Below are 19,169 nucleotides of genomic sequence, written 5' to 3' on the forward strand. Positions count from 1 at the left end.
GCTACAACACTAGCATCTACCTGGCAATGTGGAAAACAGCGCAGTATGACCTGTCCACAAAATGCAGGACAAATCCAACCTGGCCAATTACTACTCTTGATCATCAGCTAAGCGATGGAAGGTATTGTCAACAATGCTACCAACTGGCACTTACTCAGCAATAATCTGATCACTGATGTTCAATTAGAATTCTGCCAAGACCACTCAATTCTTGCCCATATTGCAGCCTTAATCCAGACCTGGACAAAAGAGTTAAACTCAAGAGGTGAGGTGTGACTTTCTACCCATGGCATCAAGGCAGCATTTGACTGAGTGTGGCAGAGTGGAATCAGGGAAAAAATACTCTACTGGTTGGAGTCATATAGAAACATAGAAGATAGGAGCAGGAGGAGGCCATTTGACCCTTCGAGCCTGCTGCACCATTCATTACAATCATGGCTGATCGTCCAACTCAATAGCCTAATCCTGCTTTTTCCCCATAACCTTTGATCCCATTCGCCTCAAGTGCTATATTTAGCCGCCTTTGAATACATTAAACGTTTTGGCATCAACTACTTCCTGTGGTAATGAATTCCACAGGCTCACCACTCTTTGGGTGAAGAAATGTCTCCTCATCTCTGTCCTAAATGGTCTACCCTGAATCCTCAGACTGTGACCCCTGGTTCTAGACTCCCCCACCATCGGGAACATCCTCCCTGCATCTACCCTGTCTAGTCCTGTTAGAATTTTATAAGTTTCTATGAGATCCCCCCTCATTTGTCTTAAAATCCTGTTCCCCAGTCCATGGAATCCTGGAAGATGACCACCATGCATATCTAGCACAAAGGAAGATGGCTGTGGTTGTTGGAGGTCAACCATCTCGGTCCCAGGACATAACTGCAAGAGTTCCACAAGGTAGGGTGCTATTGTTGTTCCTTCACTGTCACTGGGGCAAAATCACTCCCTAGCTGCATTGTGGGTGCACCTATGTTACATGAACTATAACGGTTCAAGAAGGCAGCTCACCATCACTTTCTCAAGGACAATTAGGGATGGGTAATAAATGCTGGCGTAACCAGCGATCTACATCCTGTGAAAGAATATATTTTTAAAAACTCATGAACTGGAGTGTTCCCAGTTGGAGGAGGAATAGGAAGACAATGAAGATGAAGAGACACTGTCACTCAATCTTAGAGTTGCAACAACCAGTTCAATGACTGATACCAAGCTATAATAAAAACAAAAGTTACAAACGATGAGACATCAGACACAACTGTGCAGTAGCTAGGGCAGACTAAAGAATAGTGAAGGTGCCAGCTCACCAAAGAGAGAGGTTGCACATGAGCTGAGCTACATAGGAGTCAAGTGAGGACTTTGATGGTCCAGGCTACAGCAGAAGGGTGATGAGTATGAAAAACCAAATGTTTGTGCACCGGAATGCCTGCCAGAGCATGTACTGTGCTTTCTCAGGATGACAGCATTCGTGCCACACTGCTATCATTTCACCAGAGCCCTTGCCAGGCCAGCCAGCCAACCTGCCCAAACTGCTGCTGTATAAGATAAAATGGTGCAGTCTGAAGCCCAGGACAGCTGAAGGTTGACTTCCAAGGCCATCTAAAGTTTCCTTGATTGGCAGTCAACCACTATCCACACATCCACTGGGTCAGAACTTCATATGAAAACTAAGTGAGGCAAATGCACAAGAGAGTCATGAAGGGAAAGCAAAAGAGTGCTTTGTTTATTTTCCTATGCATTATGTCATACTTTAATTTCAGAAATTTGGATTGCAATGTTCATTGTTTTTGTTGTTATCTTTGTATTATCTTTTATATACAATAGCTTTTTAATATTTCAAGGAATCATTCAGGTTTATACCTTACTAGGGTTGTAGAAGTAATTAAGTTTATTTCAACCTTGTCTTTTTGTATTAAATATTTTGGTGATTTTGATTTAGATAAAGGAAGATGTTAGTATTAGGATATAAAGAATAACCATTATATCCATCTTCACCTTCAACTGTAAGTGTTCAGTGCCCATGGATTTCTGTGTCATCAAAATCGAGATCAACCAGGCAGCTGCTTCTGCTGCATCCCTCCCTTCCAATAGCTCACAGGGTCAAATGTCCTCTAAAGCCATCCCTGCCGAGACCTGAACTCACATCTTTCTTTAGTTTCTCCCTTATCTCCCATCGTGCCCTCTCTAGAGCTCATGAGACCCAGCTCCTGCTCCCGCAACACTATTCCCATGAAATTGCTGACCACTTGTGGTCTCCATGTTAAGCAATATTATTGATAGTTCTTTCTCTTCAGGTGCTGTCCCTTTTCCTCTTAAATATATCATTACCTTCTCCTCAAAAAAATGCTTGACCCTATTGTCCTTGCAAACAACCACCACATTTCCAACTTTCCTTTTTTCTCCAAAATCCTTAAATATGTTGCAGCTTCCCAAATATATGACCAACATTTTGCTTTTCTAAGTTTGAATCGCTCCAATATGGTTTCCGCCCCACCACATTACTGAAACAACAGTAAGTGACATCCCATGTGACTGTGACAAAGGGATCGAGAGTGCTGAGTTTACTGTTGCCTGGTCAATGCCAGGTGGCGCCTACTGTTTCATTCCTTTGAGACTTTTTCGCTGTTTCATACAACTAAGTGGCTTGTTAGGCCATATCTGAGGACACTTAACAGTCAACCACATTGCAGCGAGTCTGGAGTAACATGTAGGCCAGACCAGGTCAGGACGGCAGATTTCCTTTCCAAAAGGACATTATTGAACCAATCTTGTCCTTCTCAGCTTGCTAGCAGCCTTTAACATGGCTGACCGACTCTCCACTGTAATCCAGCTAGTTGTAACTGCTCTCAACTTGGCTCCATTCTTATCTATCTAGCTGTAGCCAGAATATCACTTACAGTGGTTTGTCTTCCTACTCCCACACTGTGATCTCTGGTATCCCTTATGGAGCTATCATCCTTGACCTTCTCCTATTTTGCATCTACATGACACCCCTTGGTAATATCATCCAAAAGCAAAGAATTAGTTTTCACATGTACTCTGCGACACACAACTCTACCTCACCACTAACTCTCTCACTTCTCCATTGTTGCGAAATTATCGGTCTGCTTATCCAACATCCAATTCAGGATAAGCAGAAATTTCCTCTCATTAAATGTTGGGAAAACTGAAGCCATTGTCTTACTTTATCCCTCTCCCTGGCAACAGTTTTAAACTAAACAACTTTATGCATTTGATCCTAAGATTAGCTTCCATCCACATATTAATGCCACCAGTGAGACTACCTATTTCCACCTCCATAACACTTATGAAACTCTTATTCATGCCATGGCTACTTCTAGATCTACTATTCCAACATAGGTCAACTGGTCTCCCACATTCTGCCTTCTGTATTTCAAAGCTATCCAGTGCTTTGCTGCCAGTGTTTTAACTCGCACCAAGTCTCGGTCCCTTATAACCCCTGGGCTCGTTGACCTAAATTGGTTCTCAGTCAAGCAATGTCTTGATTTTAGAATTCTCAGCCTTATTTTCAAATCCATCCATGGTCTTATCCCTCCCTAGCTCTAATCTTCCTAATGACCCTCCAAGATATCTGTGCTCATCTAATTATGGCCTCTTGAGCATCCCTGATCTTTCCATCATTGGTGGCTATGCTTTCAGTTGCTTACACCCTAAGTTCTGGAATTCCCTCCATATTCCTCTCTGCTTCACTTTCCTCCTCAAGACACTTTTTAAAAACCTACATCTTTGACCAAATTCTTGGTTACCTGACCTATATCGCATTACAGGGCTTGGTGTCATATTTTGTTTTATAATGCTCCTTGGGAGGTTTCAGTAGGTTAAAGACACTATGTAAGTTATTGTGTTTTATTATCTCCTTTGCTAAATAACTTGCATCAAGGACAAAATATTGTGTTCTAGATGTTGTTAATGTACTATTACCAAACAAGATATTTTAAATTAAAAATAATTTGTATGACATGCTGCTTCTTACCTGGCAGTACTACTTTTGGATAAACTTTTGGCTTATTCTTCATTATTGCACAATATATCACAAAGTAGATTGTACTCGTGAGAAATATGCCACTAAAATGTGCAAATACGTAGTCCAGATCTGAAAGAAAGCATATTTTTACAAAAATCCTTATAATCAAGTTGTTAAGAAAATTCTGATAGACAATCCAGTTACAATATTGGTTACACTTGGATGTGTATTGTGAGTGTATTTTAAAATCTATTAGAATTAGTACTGGCCTTCAGACTGAAAAACAAATGAACCTTCAATGAAATGGAGTTTGAATTTTGCCCGCAACAGGAAGAAAGACAAGCATATCCACTAGGCTGTTTCAGTGCACCGTAGAATCTGAATTGAAAAAGATACTTCAATCAAAAGGAAGAAACTGATTTAAATAGTGTCTGAAATTCCTTGGGGGCTCCGCGGGCCACTTGCTGTGACTCCAATGGGAGACCAGTGAAACTCTAGGGGAGACAATGGAGGTGCAGTCTGTTCAATTCCCAGGAGTTTACTTAATGGGGATGATCTTAACAAAAAAATTCGAAGTGCTAAATGAGTGTGAAAATAGGAGAGAATATGCCCATTTATTGGGCAAACTCCCAGACACAATCATACGACATTTAAAAAAGAGGCAAAATGTGATTCTCACCAGCAGGGGGAGTGGGTGGAGCCTATTCACGCCAGGAAGCCGGCTGCTGAGCTCTAGGGGCGTCATTGCGCAGGCACCCTGATCTCCCAGTGCATTGTGTACAGTGTGCACACAGTTCACTGGGAGATCTGTCACTCTCCACCCACCCCTGATCGCCACCCCAGACTGGAAGACTGTGTCCGATGGGGACTCTCAGGGATCACTGTTGGGGCCTTTGCTGTTTTGTGGTTTATATAAATGATTTAGACTTGAATCTAATCAGTAAATTTGCGGATTATATGAAAATCAATGGGGTGGTAAATATTAAAAGAGATTACAGTAGGATATAGACAGGCTGGTCAGATGGGCTGATCAGTGGCAAATTGAATTTTTTCCAGATAAGTGTGAGGTGATGCACTTGGGCAGAAGAAAAAGGCAAGGAAATACATGGTGAATGGCAGAACCCTGGGAAGCATGGCGGATCACATGGACCTTGGTGTGCGTGTACACCAGTCCTTTAAAGTAGTAGGACAGGTGGATAAAGTGGTTACGAAGGCATATAGTATATTTGCCTTTATTAGTCAAGGCATATAGTTTAAGAGCAGGGAGGTTGGCTGAAATTGGTTAGGCCACAGCTTGAGTATTGTGTGCAATTCTGAAATCTACATTATAGGATGGATGTGATAGCACTGGAAAGGGTACCAGGAGGTTGCGTGGGCTGGAGAGTTTTAGTTATGAAGAGAGATTGGATAGACTGGGTTTGTTTTCCTTGGAGCAGAGGAGATTGATTGAGATTTCAATTAGTTAAAGGAGCCGAGGGCTCAGGGGAGGTTAGTAAAGTTTCCAGACCACGTAATAGAACAGAGAGTATAGAAGGTGGCAGGAATCTAACCTCAGGCAGAGTAAAAAAGGTGACAAGCATGAGAAGGGAGGTGGTCAACACAGTGCAAGGAGATGGTCTGGGGAAGAATAACCAGTCTGTGACAGGAAGGGACAGAGCATGCAAACAAAGGAATGCACTAACAAATCGGGTCCAGGTAAGAAAGACTAACATAAAGACACTTTACCTGAACGCACGTAGCATTCGAAACAAAGTGAATGAGTTGACGGCACAAATCAGTACAAATGGGTATATCTAGTGGACATTACAGAAACGTGGTTTCAGGGTGACCAGGACTGGGAACTAAATATCCAGGGGTATCAGACAATTCGGAAGGATAGACAGGAAGGAAAAGGAGGTGGGGCAGCTCTGTTAATTAAGGATATTAGGGCGGTAGTGAGAGATGATATAGGCTCTAAGGAGCAAAATGTGGAATCAATGTGGATGGAGATAAGGAATAGTAAGGGGAAAAAGTCACTGGTGGGCGTAGTCTATAGGCCCCCAAATAATAACTTCAAGGTGGGGCGGGCTATAAACAAACAAATAACAGATGCATGTAAAAATGGAACAGCAATAATCATGGGGGATTTTAACCTCCATATTGATTGGTCAACTCAAGTCGGACGCGGTGGACTTGAGGAAGGGTTCTTAGAATGCTGTCGCGATAGTTTCCTCGAACAGTATGTTACAGAACCTACGAGGGAGCAAGCTATCTTGGATCTGGTCCTGTGTAATGAGACAGATAAAATTAATGATTTCCTTGTGAGGGATCCTCTTGGAATGAGTGATCACAATATGGTTGAATTTCTAATACAGATGGAGGGTGAGAAAGTAGGGTCCCAAACCAGTGTCCTCTGTTTGAACAAGGGGGATTACAATAGGATGAGGGCGGAGTTGGCTAATGTAGACTGGGAACACAGACTAATTGGTGAGACAATTGAGGAACAGTGGAGGATTTTTAAGGAGATTTTTCTTAGTACTCAGCAAAAATATATTCCAGTGAAAAAGAAGGAATGTAAGAAAAGGGATAACCAGCCATGGATAACTAAGGAAATAAAGGAGAGTATCAAATTAAAAACCAATGCATACAGAGTGGCCAAAATTAGTGGGAAACTAGAAGATTGGGAAGGCTTTAAAAAACAACAAAGAACTACTAAGAAAGCAATAAAGAAAGGAAAGATAGATTATGAAAGTAAACTAGCACAAAATATAAAAACTGATAGTAAAAGTTTTTACAAATATATAAAATGGAAAAGAGTGGCTAAAGTAAATGTTGATCCCTTAGAAGATGAGAAGGGGGATTTAATAATAGGAAACGAGGAAATGGCCGAGGCCTTAAACAAGTTTTTTGTGTCGGTCTTCACAGTGGAGGACACAAATAGCATACCAATAATTGACGGTCATGGGACTGTAGGGGGTGAGGGCCTTAAAACGATCACTATTACTAAAGAGGTAGTGCTGGGTAGGCTAATGGGACTAAAGGTATACAAGTCCCCTGGTCCGGATGGAATGCATCCCAGGGTACTAAAAGAAACGGCAGAAGAAATAGCAAATGCATTAGTTGTAATTTATCAAAATTCACTGGACTCTGGGGAGGTGCCAGCTGATTGGGAAACAGCTAATGTAACGCCACTGTTTAAAAAAGGAGGTAGACAAAAGGCAGGTAACTACAGGCCGGTTAGCTTAACATCCGTAGTTGGAAAAATGCTGGAATCTATCAATAAGGAAGAAATAGCAGGACACCTGGAAAAGAATGGTTCAATCAAGCAGACGCAGCATGGATTCATGAAGAGAAAGTTATGTTTGACTAATTTACTGAAATTTTTTGAGGATATAACAAGTGCGGTTGACAGAGGGGAACTGGTGGATGTGGTGTATTTAGATTTCCAGAAGGTATGCGGTAAGGTGCCTCACAAAAGGCTGCTGCATAAGATAAAGTTACACGGAATTGGGGGTAAAGTGTTAGCGTGGATTGAGGATTGGGTATCTAACAGAATGTGGAGATGCCAGCGTTGGACTGGGGTAAACACAGTAAGAGTTTTAACAACACCAGGTTAAAGTCCAACAGGTTTATTTGGTAGCAAATACCATTAGCTTTCGGAGGGCTGCTCCTTCGTCAGATGGAGTGGAAATCTGCTCTCAAACAGGACACAGAGACACAAAATCAAGTTACAAAATACTGATTAGAATGCGAATCCCTACAGCCAACCAGGTCTTAAAGATACAGACAATGTGAGTGGAGGGAGCATCAAGCACAGGTTACAGAGATGTGTATTGTCTCCAGACAGGGCAGCCAGTGAGATTCTGCAAGTCCAGGAGGCAAGCTGTGGGGATTACTGATAGTGTGACATAAACCCAACATCCCGGTTTAGTCCGTCATGTGTGCGGAACTTGGCTATCAGTTTCTGCTCAGTGACTCTGCGCTGTCGTGTGTCGTGAAGGCCGCCTTGGAGAACGCTTACCCGAAGAGCAAGACTGTTCTCTTTCTGTGGGGGAGCACTTCAGCGGTCACGGGCATTCAGCCTCTGATCTTTGGGTAAGCGTTCTCCAAGGCAGCCTTCACGACACACGACAGCGCAGAGTCACTGAGCAGAAACTGATAGTCAAGTTCCGCACACATGAGGACGGCCTAAACCGGGATGTTGGGTTTATGTCACACTATCAGTAACCCCCACAGCTTGTCTCCTGGACTTGCAGAATCTCACTGGCTGCCCTGTCTGGAGACAATACACATCTCTGTAACCTGTGCTTAATGCTCCCTCCACTCACATTATCTGTATCTTTAAGACTTGGTTGGCTGTAGGGATTCGCATTCTAATCAGTATTCTGTAACTTAATTTTGTGTCTCTGTGCCCTGTTTGAGAGCAGATTTCCACTCCATCTGACGAAGGAGCAGCGGTCCGAAAGCTAATGGTATTTGCTACCAAACAAACCTGTTGGACTTTAACCTGGTGTTGTTAAAACTCTTACTGTATCTAACAGAAAGCAGAGAGTCGGAATAAATGGGTGCTTTTCCGGTTGGCAATCAGTGACTAGTGGCGTGCCGCAGGGGTCGGTGCTGGGGCCTCAACTATTTACCATATACATAGACGATCTGGAGGAGGGGACTGAGTGTAGGGTAACAAAGTTTGCGGATGACACAAAGATGAGTGGGAAAGCAAATTGCGTGGAGGACACAGAGAGTCTGCAGAGAGATTTGGATAGGCTAAGTGAGTGGGCAAGGATCTGGCAGATGGAGTATAACGTTGGTAAGTGTGAGGTTATCCACTTTGGAAGGAATAATAGTAAAATGGACTATTATTTAAACGGTGAAAAATTACAACATGCTACTGTGCAGAGGGACCTGGGGGTCCTTGTGCATGAATCACAAAAACTCAAGTTTGCAGGTGCAGCAGGTAATCAAGAAGGCAAATGGAATGTTGGCCTTTATCGCGAGAGGGATGGAGTATAAAAGCAGGGAGGTCATGCTGCAACTGTACAGGGTACTGGTGAGGCCCACACCTAGAGTACTGTGTACAATTTTGGTCCCCTTATTTAAGAAAGGATATATTTGGAGGGGGTACAGAGAAGGTTCACCAGGTTGATTCCAGAGATGAGGGGGTTAGCTTATGAGGAGAGATTGAGTAGACTGGGCCTGTACTCATTGGAGTTTAGACGGTTGAGGGGAGATCTTATAGAGACATATAAGATAATGAAGGGGCTAGAGAGGGTAGAAGCAGTGAGGTTATTCCCACTTACAATGGAAACAAGAACTAGGGGGCATAGCCTCAAAATATGGGGGAGTCAATTTAGAACAGAGTTGAGGAGGAACTTCTTCTACCAGAGGGCAGTGAATCTTTGGAATTCTCTGCCCAATGAAGCAGTAGAGGCCACCTCGTTAAATGTGTTTAAGTCACAGATAGATAGATTTTTAACCATTAAGGGAATTAAGGGTTATGGGGAGCAGGCGGGTAAGTGGAACTGAACCCACTATCAGATCAGCCATGATCTTATTGAATGGCGGAGCAGGCTTGAGGGGCTAGATGGCCTACTCCTGCTCCTATTTCTTATGTTCTTATGTATAAAATTATTGCGGACATAGAGTAGATAGGAAAACCTTTTCCCTTGGTGGAGGGATCAATGACTGGCAGGCATAGATTTAAGGTAAGAGGCTGGAAGTTTAGAGGGGATGTGAGAAAAAACATTTTCACCAAAAGACTGGTGGGAGTCTGGAAACACTGAAAGTGTGGTGGAGGAAAAAATCCTCATAACATTTAAGAAGTATTCAGATGTGCACTTGTGATGCCAAGGCATATTAGGCTATGGGCCAAATGCTGGAAAGTGGGGCTAGAATATTCGGGTGGTTTGTCTTTGACCCGGTGCAGATGCAATGGGCTGAAGGGCCTCTTTCTGTCTGTATACCTCTATGACAAGCCCCAGGTCCAACTTCGAAGGGATTTCAAAGGCAAAATTTCTATCATCTGAGCCTAGTGGATATTAAGCCCTGCTTTTTGGCATTACCCATCAAGAATGAAACCTAGTGAAGTGGCAGTTCACTGTTCCTTCTTTCAGTGGTAAATTGCAATTGATAACTAGATTGCAACTTCTTCATTTTCACCTTGTGTTGGGACATTTCCACACAGAGCCAATAAATCAAACACTTAATTTGCATATTTCTAGCTGTATACAATCTTCCAGTACCAAGTGACTTCTTAATATTAATTCATGGGAAGTGGACATAGTTGTCAAAGTCAGCATTTACTACCTATAATTACCTAACCACCCTTAACTAAGTGGCTTGTTAGGCCACTGCAGTAGGCAGTGGAGTGGGCACACTTCAACAGAGCTGTGGATTTGGTGCCACATGAGACCAGACTGGGTGAGGATGGCTGATTTCTTCAGGAACATTAGTGAATCAGTTGGGTTTTATGGCAATCCGGTAGTTAGATGGTCACCATTACTGAAACTAGCCTTTTTATTCCAGCTTCATTGATTAACAAAATTTAAATTCCCCAGCTGCCTAGTGGGATTTGGAGCTCATACCTGCGATTATTAGACCAGGCCCAATTTTCAGTTCAGTAACATATCTATATTACCATTTACTATCATTCTCTGAGAATGAAAGCTTCCTTCAGTATTTTTAATTGCAATATTCAATGTGGTCTATTTTTGTGGTAATTTCAGCATTTTCCATTGTTGCAGAAGTCTTGATTCATAGAATCACAGAATCCCTACAATGCAGAAGGAGGCCATTTGGCCCATCGAGACTGCATCAACTCTCCAACAGAGCATCTTACCCATGCCGTTTCCTCACAACCCCACATATTTACCCCGCCAATCCCCCTAACCTACATATCTTGGGACACTAAGGGGCAAAACTGATGCCAAGATTTGTTCAGATTGCTGGGCTGAAATTGAAATCATTATTAATTGTGCTTGAATCTCCAAATGTTATGATATAGTGCCATGTAGAGCCAACTGAACCAAAGTTTTACCTAGGAAGTAATAGCTCTGTCATGGTTTTGAAAGCAGCTGTCCTTTGGAAAGTGATTGAATGGATCCTACATGTCACCACCCCTGACAAAAATAAATCATACAGCAATGTTGACCGTGTTTATTTCTGCATATCATTGGTCTGATCCTATTTTTGATGCTGCTCTTAATTGATGAGCAAAAGCTGCTGCTGCAGTATACAGCTTGGCATCTGAGTAAGTGTAAAAGTAAATAGGATAACAAAGCTAAACAATAGTGTCCCAGCATAAATACTTGTACACAGGGTGTATCATTTTTTTCTTTAAAAAAAATTAACAAAAGCAGGAGCAAGCTATTAAAACAGTTTAGCCCAATGATCTTTCACCATGGGGACCAAATTCTCTGCTGACTATATCATTAACATGTCAAATAAAGTTAGGAAAGTGTGATCTCTTGTTCCAGCAGGCACGAGTCCACAATGCAAAACCAATCTTAATGGGCTGGATTTTATGGCCTGCTTGTCCCAAAACCGCAAAATCCTACCCAAGGTCAACGGACCTTCCCATGGTCCGACCCTCGTCCGCTCAGATTCCCATGGCAAGTGAGCCGGTAAAATTCCAACCTACGAATCAGAGCTAAATTGTTAATCACACTTCTCGGGTTGTCAGAGGATGGTAAATGCACAAACTAGTACATATTTACACTTATGCAGCAGAAAGCACTTAAATAGTTTGCAGTAGGGTCTGCACTAGAGTGCTGTTTTGGGCTTCATTAGAGTGCTTAAGTTGGAGTTTGGTGAGTGAGGGAGTTTGATGAAGAGGGAAGGAGGTGATCTGTTTGTTTTCCACCTTTCCTCAGCTTCTAGTAGCTGGCTCTTACTTTGCTACAGGGGAAGAAGTTGATTGGTGTGTAATTTAAGTTATTCTACTTATTCTAATTGTAATAAATAGTTTTTAAAGTTACTGTGTAGCAGCCAGTTTGGTGGATTAGAACAGATATCCTAAGGTATGTGGGAAGTCATGGAAGCACTATGTGTCCCAGATGAATACATCTGCAGGAAGTGTTATTGAGTTCCAGATTTTAGAACTTCAGCAGCAGTTGGGTCACTGTTGTGCATGCGCGAGGCAGAAAATACATGGATAGTAAGTTTAGGGAGGTGGTCACACCACATGTGAAGAGCATGCAGGCAGAGAGGAAATGGATGACCACCAGGTAGTCGAAGAGATCCAGACAGATAGTGCAGGAGTCCCTTCATTCAATCTTGCTTACTCATTGGTTTTCCATTTTGGATACTGGTGAGGGCCATGGTTCCTCGGGGAGTGCAGCCAGAGCCAAGCCTCTGGCACCATGGGTGGTTTAGCTGCACAGAAGGGGAGGCAAAAGAGTGGGAGATTAATAGTGATAGGGGATTCCATAGTCATGAGATCAGACAGGCGTTTCCGAGACAGTAGATGTGACTTCAGGATGGTATGTTGCCTCCCTGGTACGAGGTTCAAGGATGTCACGTAACGGACATTCTTCTGGGGAACATGAACAGCCAGAGGTCATGGTCCACATTGGTACCAATGATACAGGCTCAAAGCGGGATGAGGTCCAGAAAGCAGATTTCAGGGAGTTACAAAACAGCAAGAGCAGTGATCTTACAATTACTCCCAGTGTCACATACTCATTAGCATAGGAATAGGAGGACTAAGCAATTAAATGTGTGGCTGGAGAATTGGTGTAGGCTGAAGGGCATTGGATTTCTGAGGCATTGGGACTTGTTCTGGTGCAGGTGGGACCTATGCAAGCTGGATGAGTTACACCTTAACTGGACCAGGACTAATATCCTCGGAGCGAGATTTGCTATGCTGTTGGGAGGGTTCAAACTAGTTTGTCATGAGGGTGGGAACCTGAGGAGTAGCCCAGAGAAAATTAATGGGGGGAGTTGGAGTAAGAAACAAAATAATGTAGTCTAAATCATGGTTGTACTGCATGTATGTGAATGCATGGAGCATAGCAAATATGATTGATGAATTACAAGCACAGGTTGCCATGTGGGATTACGATGTTGTGGAGATAATGGAGACTTGGCTCAAGGAAGGGCAGGATTGAGGGTTAAATATTCCTGGGTACAAGGTGTTCAGAAAAGATACGAAAGGGAGAATAGGAGGAGGGGTGGTGGCATTCGTTAAGGAGAGTATTGCAGTGCTGAAGAAAGGGGATGCCCAGAGGGTACAAGTACTGACAGAATCAACTTGGCTAGAACTAAGGAACAAAAAGCGGGCAATCACATTGCTCAATGTAGTTTATAGACCGGCAACTAATAGTTTAGCATGACAGTAGAAAAGGCAATGGGAAATCTAGAGTGAGAATAATTAACAGGGGCAGAGCTGACTTCAGTGGGTCAAGAATGGAGCTGGGCCAGATAGACTAGAATGAAAGGTTGGCGTGAAAAATTGTAGCTAAAGAATTGACTACCTTCAAAACAGAAATGGTCTGGACATAATCAAGGTATATCCTCTCAAAAGAGAAAGGTAGGGCAAACAAATCCAGAGCGCCCTGGATGAAAAAGGAGAAAGAAATTAAGATAAAGAACAAGTGTGCTTATGATAGGTGTCAGGTAGAAAATACAATTGAGAACCAGGCTGAGTACAGAGGTTCAGAAGGGAGGAAGGAGAAGCGAAAATGAATTATGATAAAAAACTGGCAGCCAGCATGAAGGGGAATTCCAAAGTCTTCTATAGGCACATAAATAGTAAAAGGAGTAGGGCCAATTGGGGACCAAAAAGGGGATTTACACGTGACGGAGCATATCTGAGGTATTAACTTTGCATCCATCTTTAGCAAGGAAGTAGATGCTAGCCAGACCATGGTGACAGAGGAGGAAATTGTCACCAGAAGGGTTTAAAATTGATAAGGAGGAGATAGTGGATAAATTGTCTGTACTTGTATGTCAAATATATACTTATATGTTGACAAGGCACCAGGACTGGATTAGATGCATCCAAGGATATTAAAGGAAGTGAGAATGTAAATTGCAGAGCACTGGCCGTAAGCTTTCAGTCTTCCCTTGACTCAGGGGAAGTACCAGGGAACTGGAGAATTGCGAATATCACACTCTTGTTCAAAAATGGTTGTAAGGATAAGCCCAGCAATTACAGACCAGTAATTACAGACCAGTCAGTTAAACTTTCATGGTGGGGTAGCTTTAAAAAACAATTATTCAGGATAGAATTAATACATAGAAAAACGTGGTTGATGAGGAAGAGTCAGTACGGATTTCTAAAGGGCAAATTGTATTTAACTAACTTCTTGGAGTTTTTTGAAGAGACACAGAGAGGTTTGATGACGGTATTGCTGTTGATGTGGTGTACATGGTCTTCCAAAAGGCATCTGATACAGTGCCACACCACAGACTTGAGAAGAAAGCTATAGCTCATGGAAGAAAAGAGATAGTAAGAACGTGGAAGCAGAATTAACTGGGTATTAGGAAACAGTGAGTAATGGTTAATGGTTATTTTTCAGGCTGGAGGAAGGAGTTGTTGGGGAGTATCCCAGGGGTCGGTATTGGGACCCTTGCTTTTCCTGATATATATTAATGGTCTACATTTTGGTGTGCAGGGGTCACGTAAGTCTCCCATAAGAAACTGCTAGATAAAGTTAGAGTTCATGGAATTGAAGGCAAATTATCAACCTGGTTAGGAAGTTGGTTGTGTGGCAGGAGTCAGAGAGCAGAAATAATGGGCAGATACCCAAACTGACAGGCTGCGGCGTCCCACAAGAATCAGTGTTGGGGCCTCAACCATTCACTGTTCTTATTAGCAACTTTGACAGTAAGATCGGAGTCAAATAAACAAATTAGTAGCAACGTAAGTACTGTAGATGTAAGCACAACAATACAAAGAGATATTGATATGTTAAATGAATGCGTAAAACATAGCAAATAGGTTTCAAAGTGGACAAATGTGAGGACCTAAAAAGGACTGAACCAGATATTTTCTAAACTGTTAAAAGCTGGAAGTAGTGGAGGTCCATGTACATAGATTGTTGAAATTAAAAGGTACAGATGGTAATGAGAAAGGAAAGGAAAAAAAAGAAGACTGGCCTTTATATCTGGAGGATATCTGGAGGAGTAGAATACATGTTGGTAGAAGTAATGATTCAGCTGTACACATCACTGGTTAGATCATTATATGGAATGCTGTGGTCTCAATGCTGAAACACCAATGCTGAAATTTTACTGCCTCGCCCACCCGAGACTCGTAAGATCCCACCTGAGGCCAACAGAGAATGCCGTTTTGCGAGCCGCGCCTGCTCCGTGGCGGTAAAATTCCGGTCCAAGGGTGGAATTTTCTCATCCCGCCCACCACGGGAATTGTAGCGGGCGAGACATGGACCATGCAAAGGTCTGCTGACCTCAGGTGGAATTTTCTGGTTTTGGGTGAGCGCGGCCGGAAAATCCTGCCCCACACCTGAGGAAGGATATAATGGCCTAAAAATTAAGAGTTAAATATTTCAGGAGTGAAATTAGAAAGCACTTCTAGAAGATTGTGTAGAAGATTGTAACTCCTTTTCGCAAATGGCAATTAATCACAGAAGCCTGCACCGACAACAATCCTACCCAGGCCTTATCCCCGTAAGCCCATGTATTTACCCTTCTAATCTTCCTGACAACAAGGGACAATTCAGCATGGCGAATCCACCTAACCCAGACACCTTTGGACTAATGCTGGATTAATTGTTCTTCCTAAAATTGGGATTGATAGATTTCTGTTGGTCGAAGATAATAAGGGTCTGGGACAAAGGTGGGTATGTGGATTAGGTTGCAGATCAGCCAAACTCTCACTGAATGACAGGCAGAACATGCACGAGGGGTTAAATAGCCTATTTTTGTTTCTATTTTTCATTCTTCTTAATCTTTGAGGACGGTTAAATTTGGGTAAAAATTTATCTGGGTGGCATTAATATAATTATGCAGTAGTAAACTCCTTCTAGGCAACAATGTGGAATGGCACTTGGAGATTCAGATCTAACCCCAATATAAGTCAAGTGAAGGTCAGTTGATCCTATAAATAAAGGAGGAAAGTACAGAATAAACTTACTGTCATATAGCTGACCACCTTAAAATAGTCCTCTTTTCCTTTCTTCTGAACTAATGCTGCCTTTATCCTTCAATCTTTCTGTAAGCTGAAAGTACTTTTATCATTAATGATTATACTAAATGTTATAACCTCGAATTTCTGTAGGGATTGTCCTGATCTTCTGCCACAGCTTCCAGCAGGAACTTGACAGAGCCATTAAAGAAACTGCTGTTTCCAGCACTTGTTCTGTTTCTGAGGGACTATCAAAATTCAGCAAGACTTTTGGAAGAAACCCAATTCCTTTTAATATCATTATTCTAAACACTTAGAAAATAAGGGATTTTGACACGATATGGCAAATAAAACAACCAATTACATTCTTACCAAACTGGCTTGCATTTTTATATTCCGTTTCATTCTTTAGAGCATGGTTCTTGATATAGATCACTGGCACAAAGCTGGAACCGTACAATAACCCTGCAATCACTGCAAGGAATGATCCTCTAAAACAAAAGAAACCAAGAATCAACATTATAAAAATATAACATATTACAACGGAGATGATCTTCAGCCCGTGCTCTCTGTGCACGGGAATGGCGACAGGAGCTCAAGGTCCAATGAAACCCGGAATTTGCAATTCTCACCTGTGAGATCGCAACCTTTGATTTACGCTGCCTGTTGTCAACCTGGCAATGCCAACCTGGCTCTGCCAAATTGTGCCGGGGGCATTGTCTGAGGCGAACCCTCGTGGGACTCTCATGGGGGTAACTCAACTTATTTGTGATGGTGGGACGGGTAGGGTGGGGGGGGGGGGGGGGGGGTGAGGACATGGGACCTGGGGATACCTGTGCAGGATGTTTGGAGAATGCTGGAGAAAGGGGTCCAATACTGGTCATGTTCCGGGGAAAGAGGGGGGGACACTGGCATTGACTGTTTGGGGGTGGGGAGGGAGGGGGTGAAGGGGGGAAGCTGAAAGGGGTCTGATGCTGACACGCCAGTGGTCTTCGGGCAGGGGAGAAGAGCTGCCATTGACTGTTTGAGGGGTTGGGGGGCTGCGGGAAGGGGTCATTTTGAGTTGGCATTTCTGGCAAGGAGCCTTGCCCTGGAGCCTCTAACATATTTTGGCAATTTGGGTATGCATTTTAACAGTCAGATATGCAATGTTTAGCATACAGCCAATTTTGCAAAGGCACTCCTGGTGGCTGAAGCTTTCCACTGGGAATAAAGATTGGATATTTTGCAAGGCATTACTATTGTTACAAAAAAATGTAAAGCCATGTTTTGGCAAAAGATCAACACCCATATGTATTCTCTCCACTTTCGGTGATTTGAAATGCTGAATGTTTCTTTTGCTTTTGTATTAAGCACTGGAATTGTTCTTAAAACACAGAAAAAATGTTTGAAAGCAAATTTTAAGAAAGGGTCTGAGCTAAGATGCCAGAGCTTGCTTTGTGATAGTGATTGCTTGTCTCAGTAAATGACTGAGGGGAAGGGTGGCGCAGTGGGTGGTCACTGTCCACAGGTTGAAATGTTACAAATGCTCAAAGATAGTCAGAAGCTATCTTATTAAATCAATAAGCTGATCTATTGATGTGAGGTAACATTATTTTGTATTATTATTCAAAACTTAATTATACAGTTTGAATTCAGTGAATCTAATTATAATTGCATTGTATGTTTGCCCCACTGCGAAATAAAGCTATTTACCTCACCAAGTGTTGTTTTGGTCTGCCTTTACAATGACCGAAGCACATGCAAAGAAACAAAAACATCCAACTCAGATCACAAGGGGGGTCCTACCATTGCACATTATGACACGGTTGACGCAGGGAAGAGGGCATCAATCCCCATAAAAGTGAGGCATTCAGACTGCTTCTTTGAGCAACTGATGCCACTGAAGAAAGAATCTATAGATCAAAATTTCATGTACAGGCACGTGCACCATTCGAGCACATACAAAACCTCCAAGTAGACGACACGAAGAAGTTGAAAGCGATCTGATTAAGAGATAAATCAACAATCAACCCATGTTCCTTTGTTATTCCCTACATAATTTTGGATTCTGTTTAAATCTATAGAAATTAATGAAAGAGGTTATGCATCATTTTCACTTTGCTTCCAAATGAGTTGATTTCATATGCAAGGTTAATGCAGTTCAATATTTTAGTGTCTCTCCAGTGTGTTGTTTTGATGTGCTCATGCAAATTTGCACATTAGAAGATGAGCACTTGGCCATTTGGAGGCCTAATTAAGCTAAGTGTTTTAATGGATGGTGGCACTACATTATTTTGAAAAAATGCAACCCAGAGGTCAATACAAATATTTTTTCGCAGGCCAACCCTTGCAATACCCATTTGAAAGAGGCAGTGTATCTCTGGAGCATTACATAGATGCTCTGGCTTTGCTTTGGAGAGGCCTCTGAACAGAATAAAAGTTGGGACCACAATGAGCTATGTGAAGTTTGTACAAGCTCTCAACGAGCCATGTGCTTCCCCAGTGCTCAGGCGTCCAAACAAGTGTTGGTGCATAGTCTCAACACAAATAGCACCAAACGTGTTTTATCTAGAGGGCTGCAAACACTTACTATTAGATTACCAGCCTCTTATATCACTTGCAATGAAACCTACAATACTTACACAAGCCTTTTCTTCAGTGGACTCAGTTTGTCTACCCACGATTCATCTGACAAGACAGCTTCTTCACCAGTATTTATATTCTATATTTAAAAATAAATGTTGTTACAGACTTCCCAACAGTGTCAAATTTCTGGTTGTAACAGGAATTAAGAGTCTTGGAAAATTCCAAAATCTTAAAGTCAAAATAAGATGAGAAACTATTTTTTTAAAGATACTTGTGCTTCTTTAATATTTCTAGATTACAGGATCGCTGTTATGTATTAGAGCTCATGAGATGGAGTTTCGTATGCTTGGAACCCACATGGGAAATGTAATGAGGACGATGTCCTTTCAGAGAGTCGATGCAGAACTGATGGCCGAATGGCCTCCTTCTGCACTGTAGAGATTCTATGGTTCTATGGTTTGCCCATCACCCTCTATTCCTCCCCTCTGTTGTTCCTTGCCATGGCAGCTGCTGATGCCAGTTGAACGCTGCTGAAAAAAATGAGTAAATACTAATGGA

The 19,169-nt window shown here is 42.3% G+C and overlaps 1 protein-coding gene across 1 annotated transcript in view; it reads right to left on the minus strand.

The window, feature by feature from the left end:
- LOC144493068 (transmembrane protein 144-like) overlaps window positions 1-19,169 on the minus strand; it is a 116,796-nt gene that overhangs the window by 18,561 nt on the left and 79,066 nt on the right. The window contains exons 8-10 of the mRNA XM_078211943.1: window positions 18,668-18,747; window positions 16,416-16,534; window positions 3,989-4,108 (exon numbers count right to left, since the gene is read on the minus strand). Of these exons, the coding sequence (XP_078068069.1) occupies window positions 3,989-4,108; window positions 16,416-16,534; window positions 18,668-18,747 (319 nt within the window). The remainder of the gene's footprint in view (window positions 1-3,988; window positions 4,109-16,415; window positions 16,535-18,667; window positions 18,748-19,169) is intronic.

The sequence above is a fragment of the Mustelus asterias genome, chromosome 1 (genome assembly GCF_964213995.1).
Source record: "Mustelus asterias chromosome 1, sMusAst1.hap1.1, whole genome shotgun sequence".
Taxonomy (NCBI): Eukaryota; Metazoa; Chordata; class Chondrichthyes; order Carcharhiniformes; family Triakidae; genus Mustelus; species Mustelus asterias.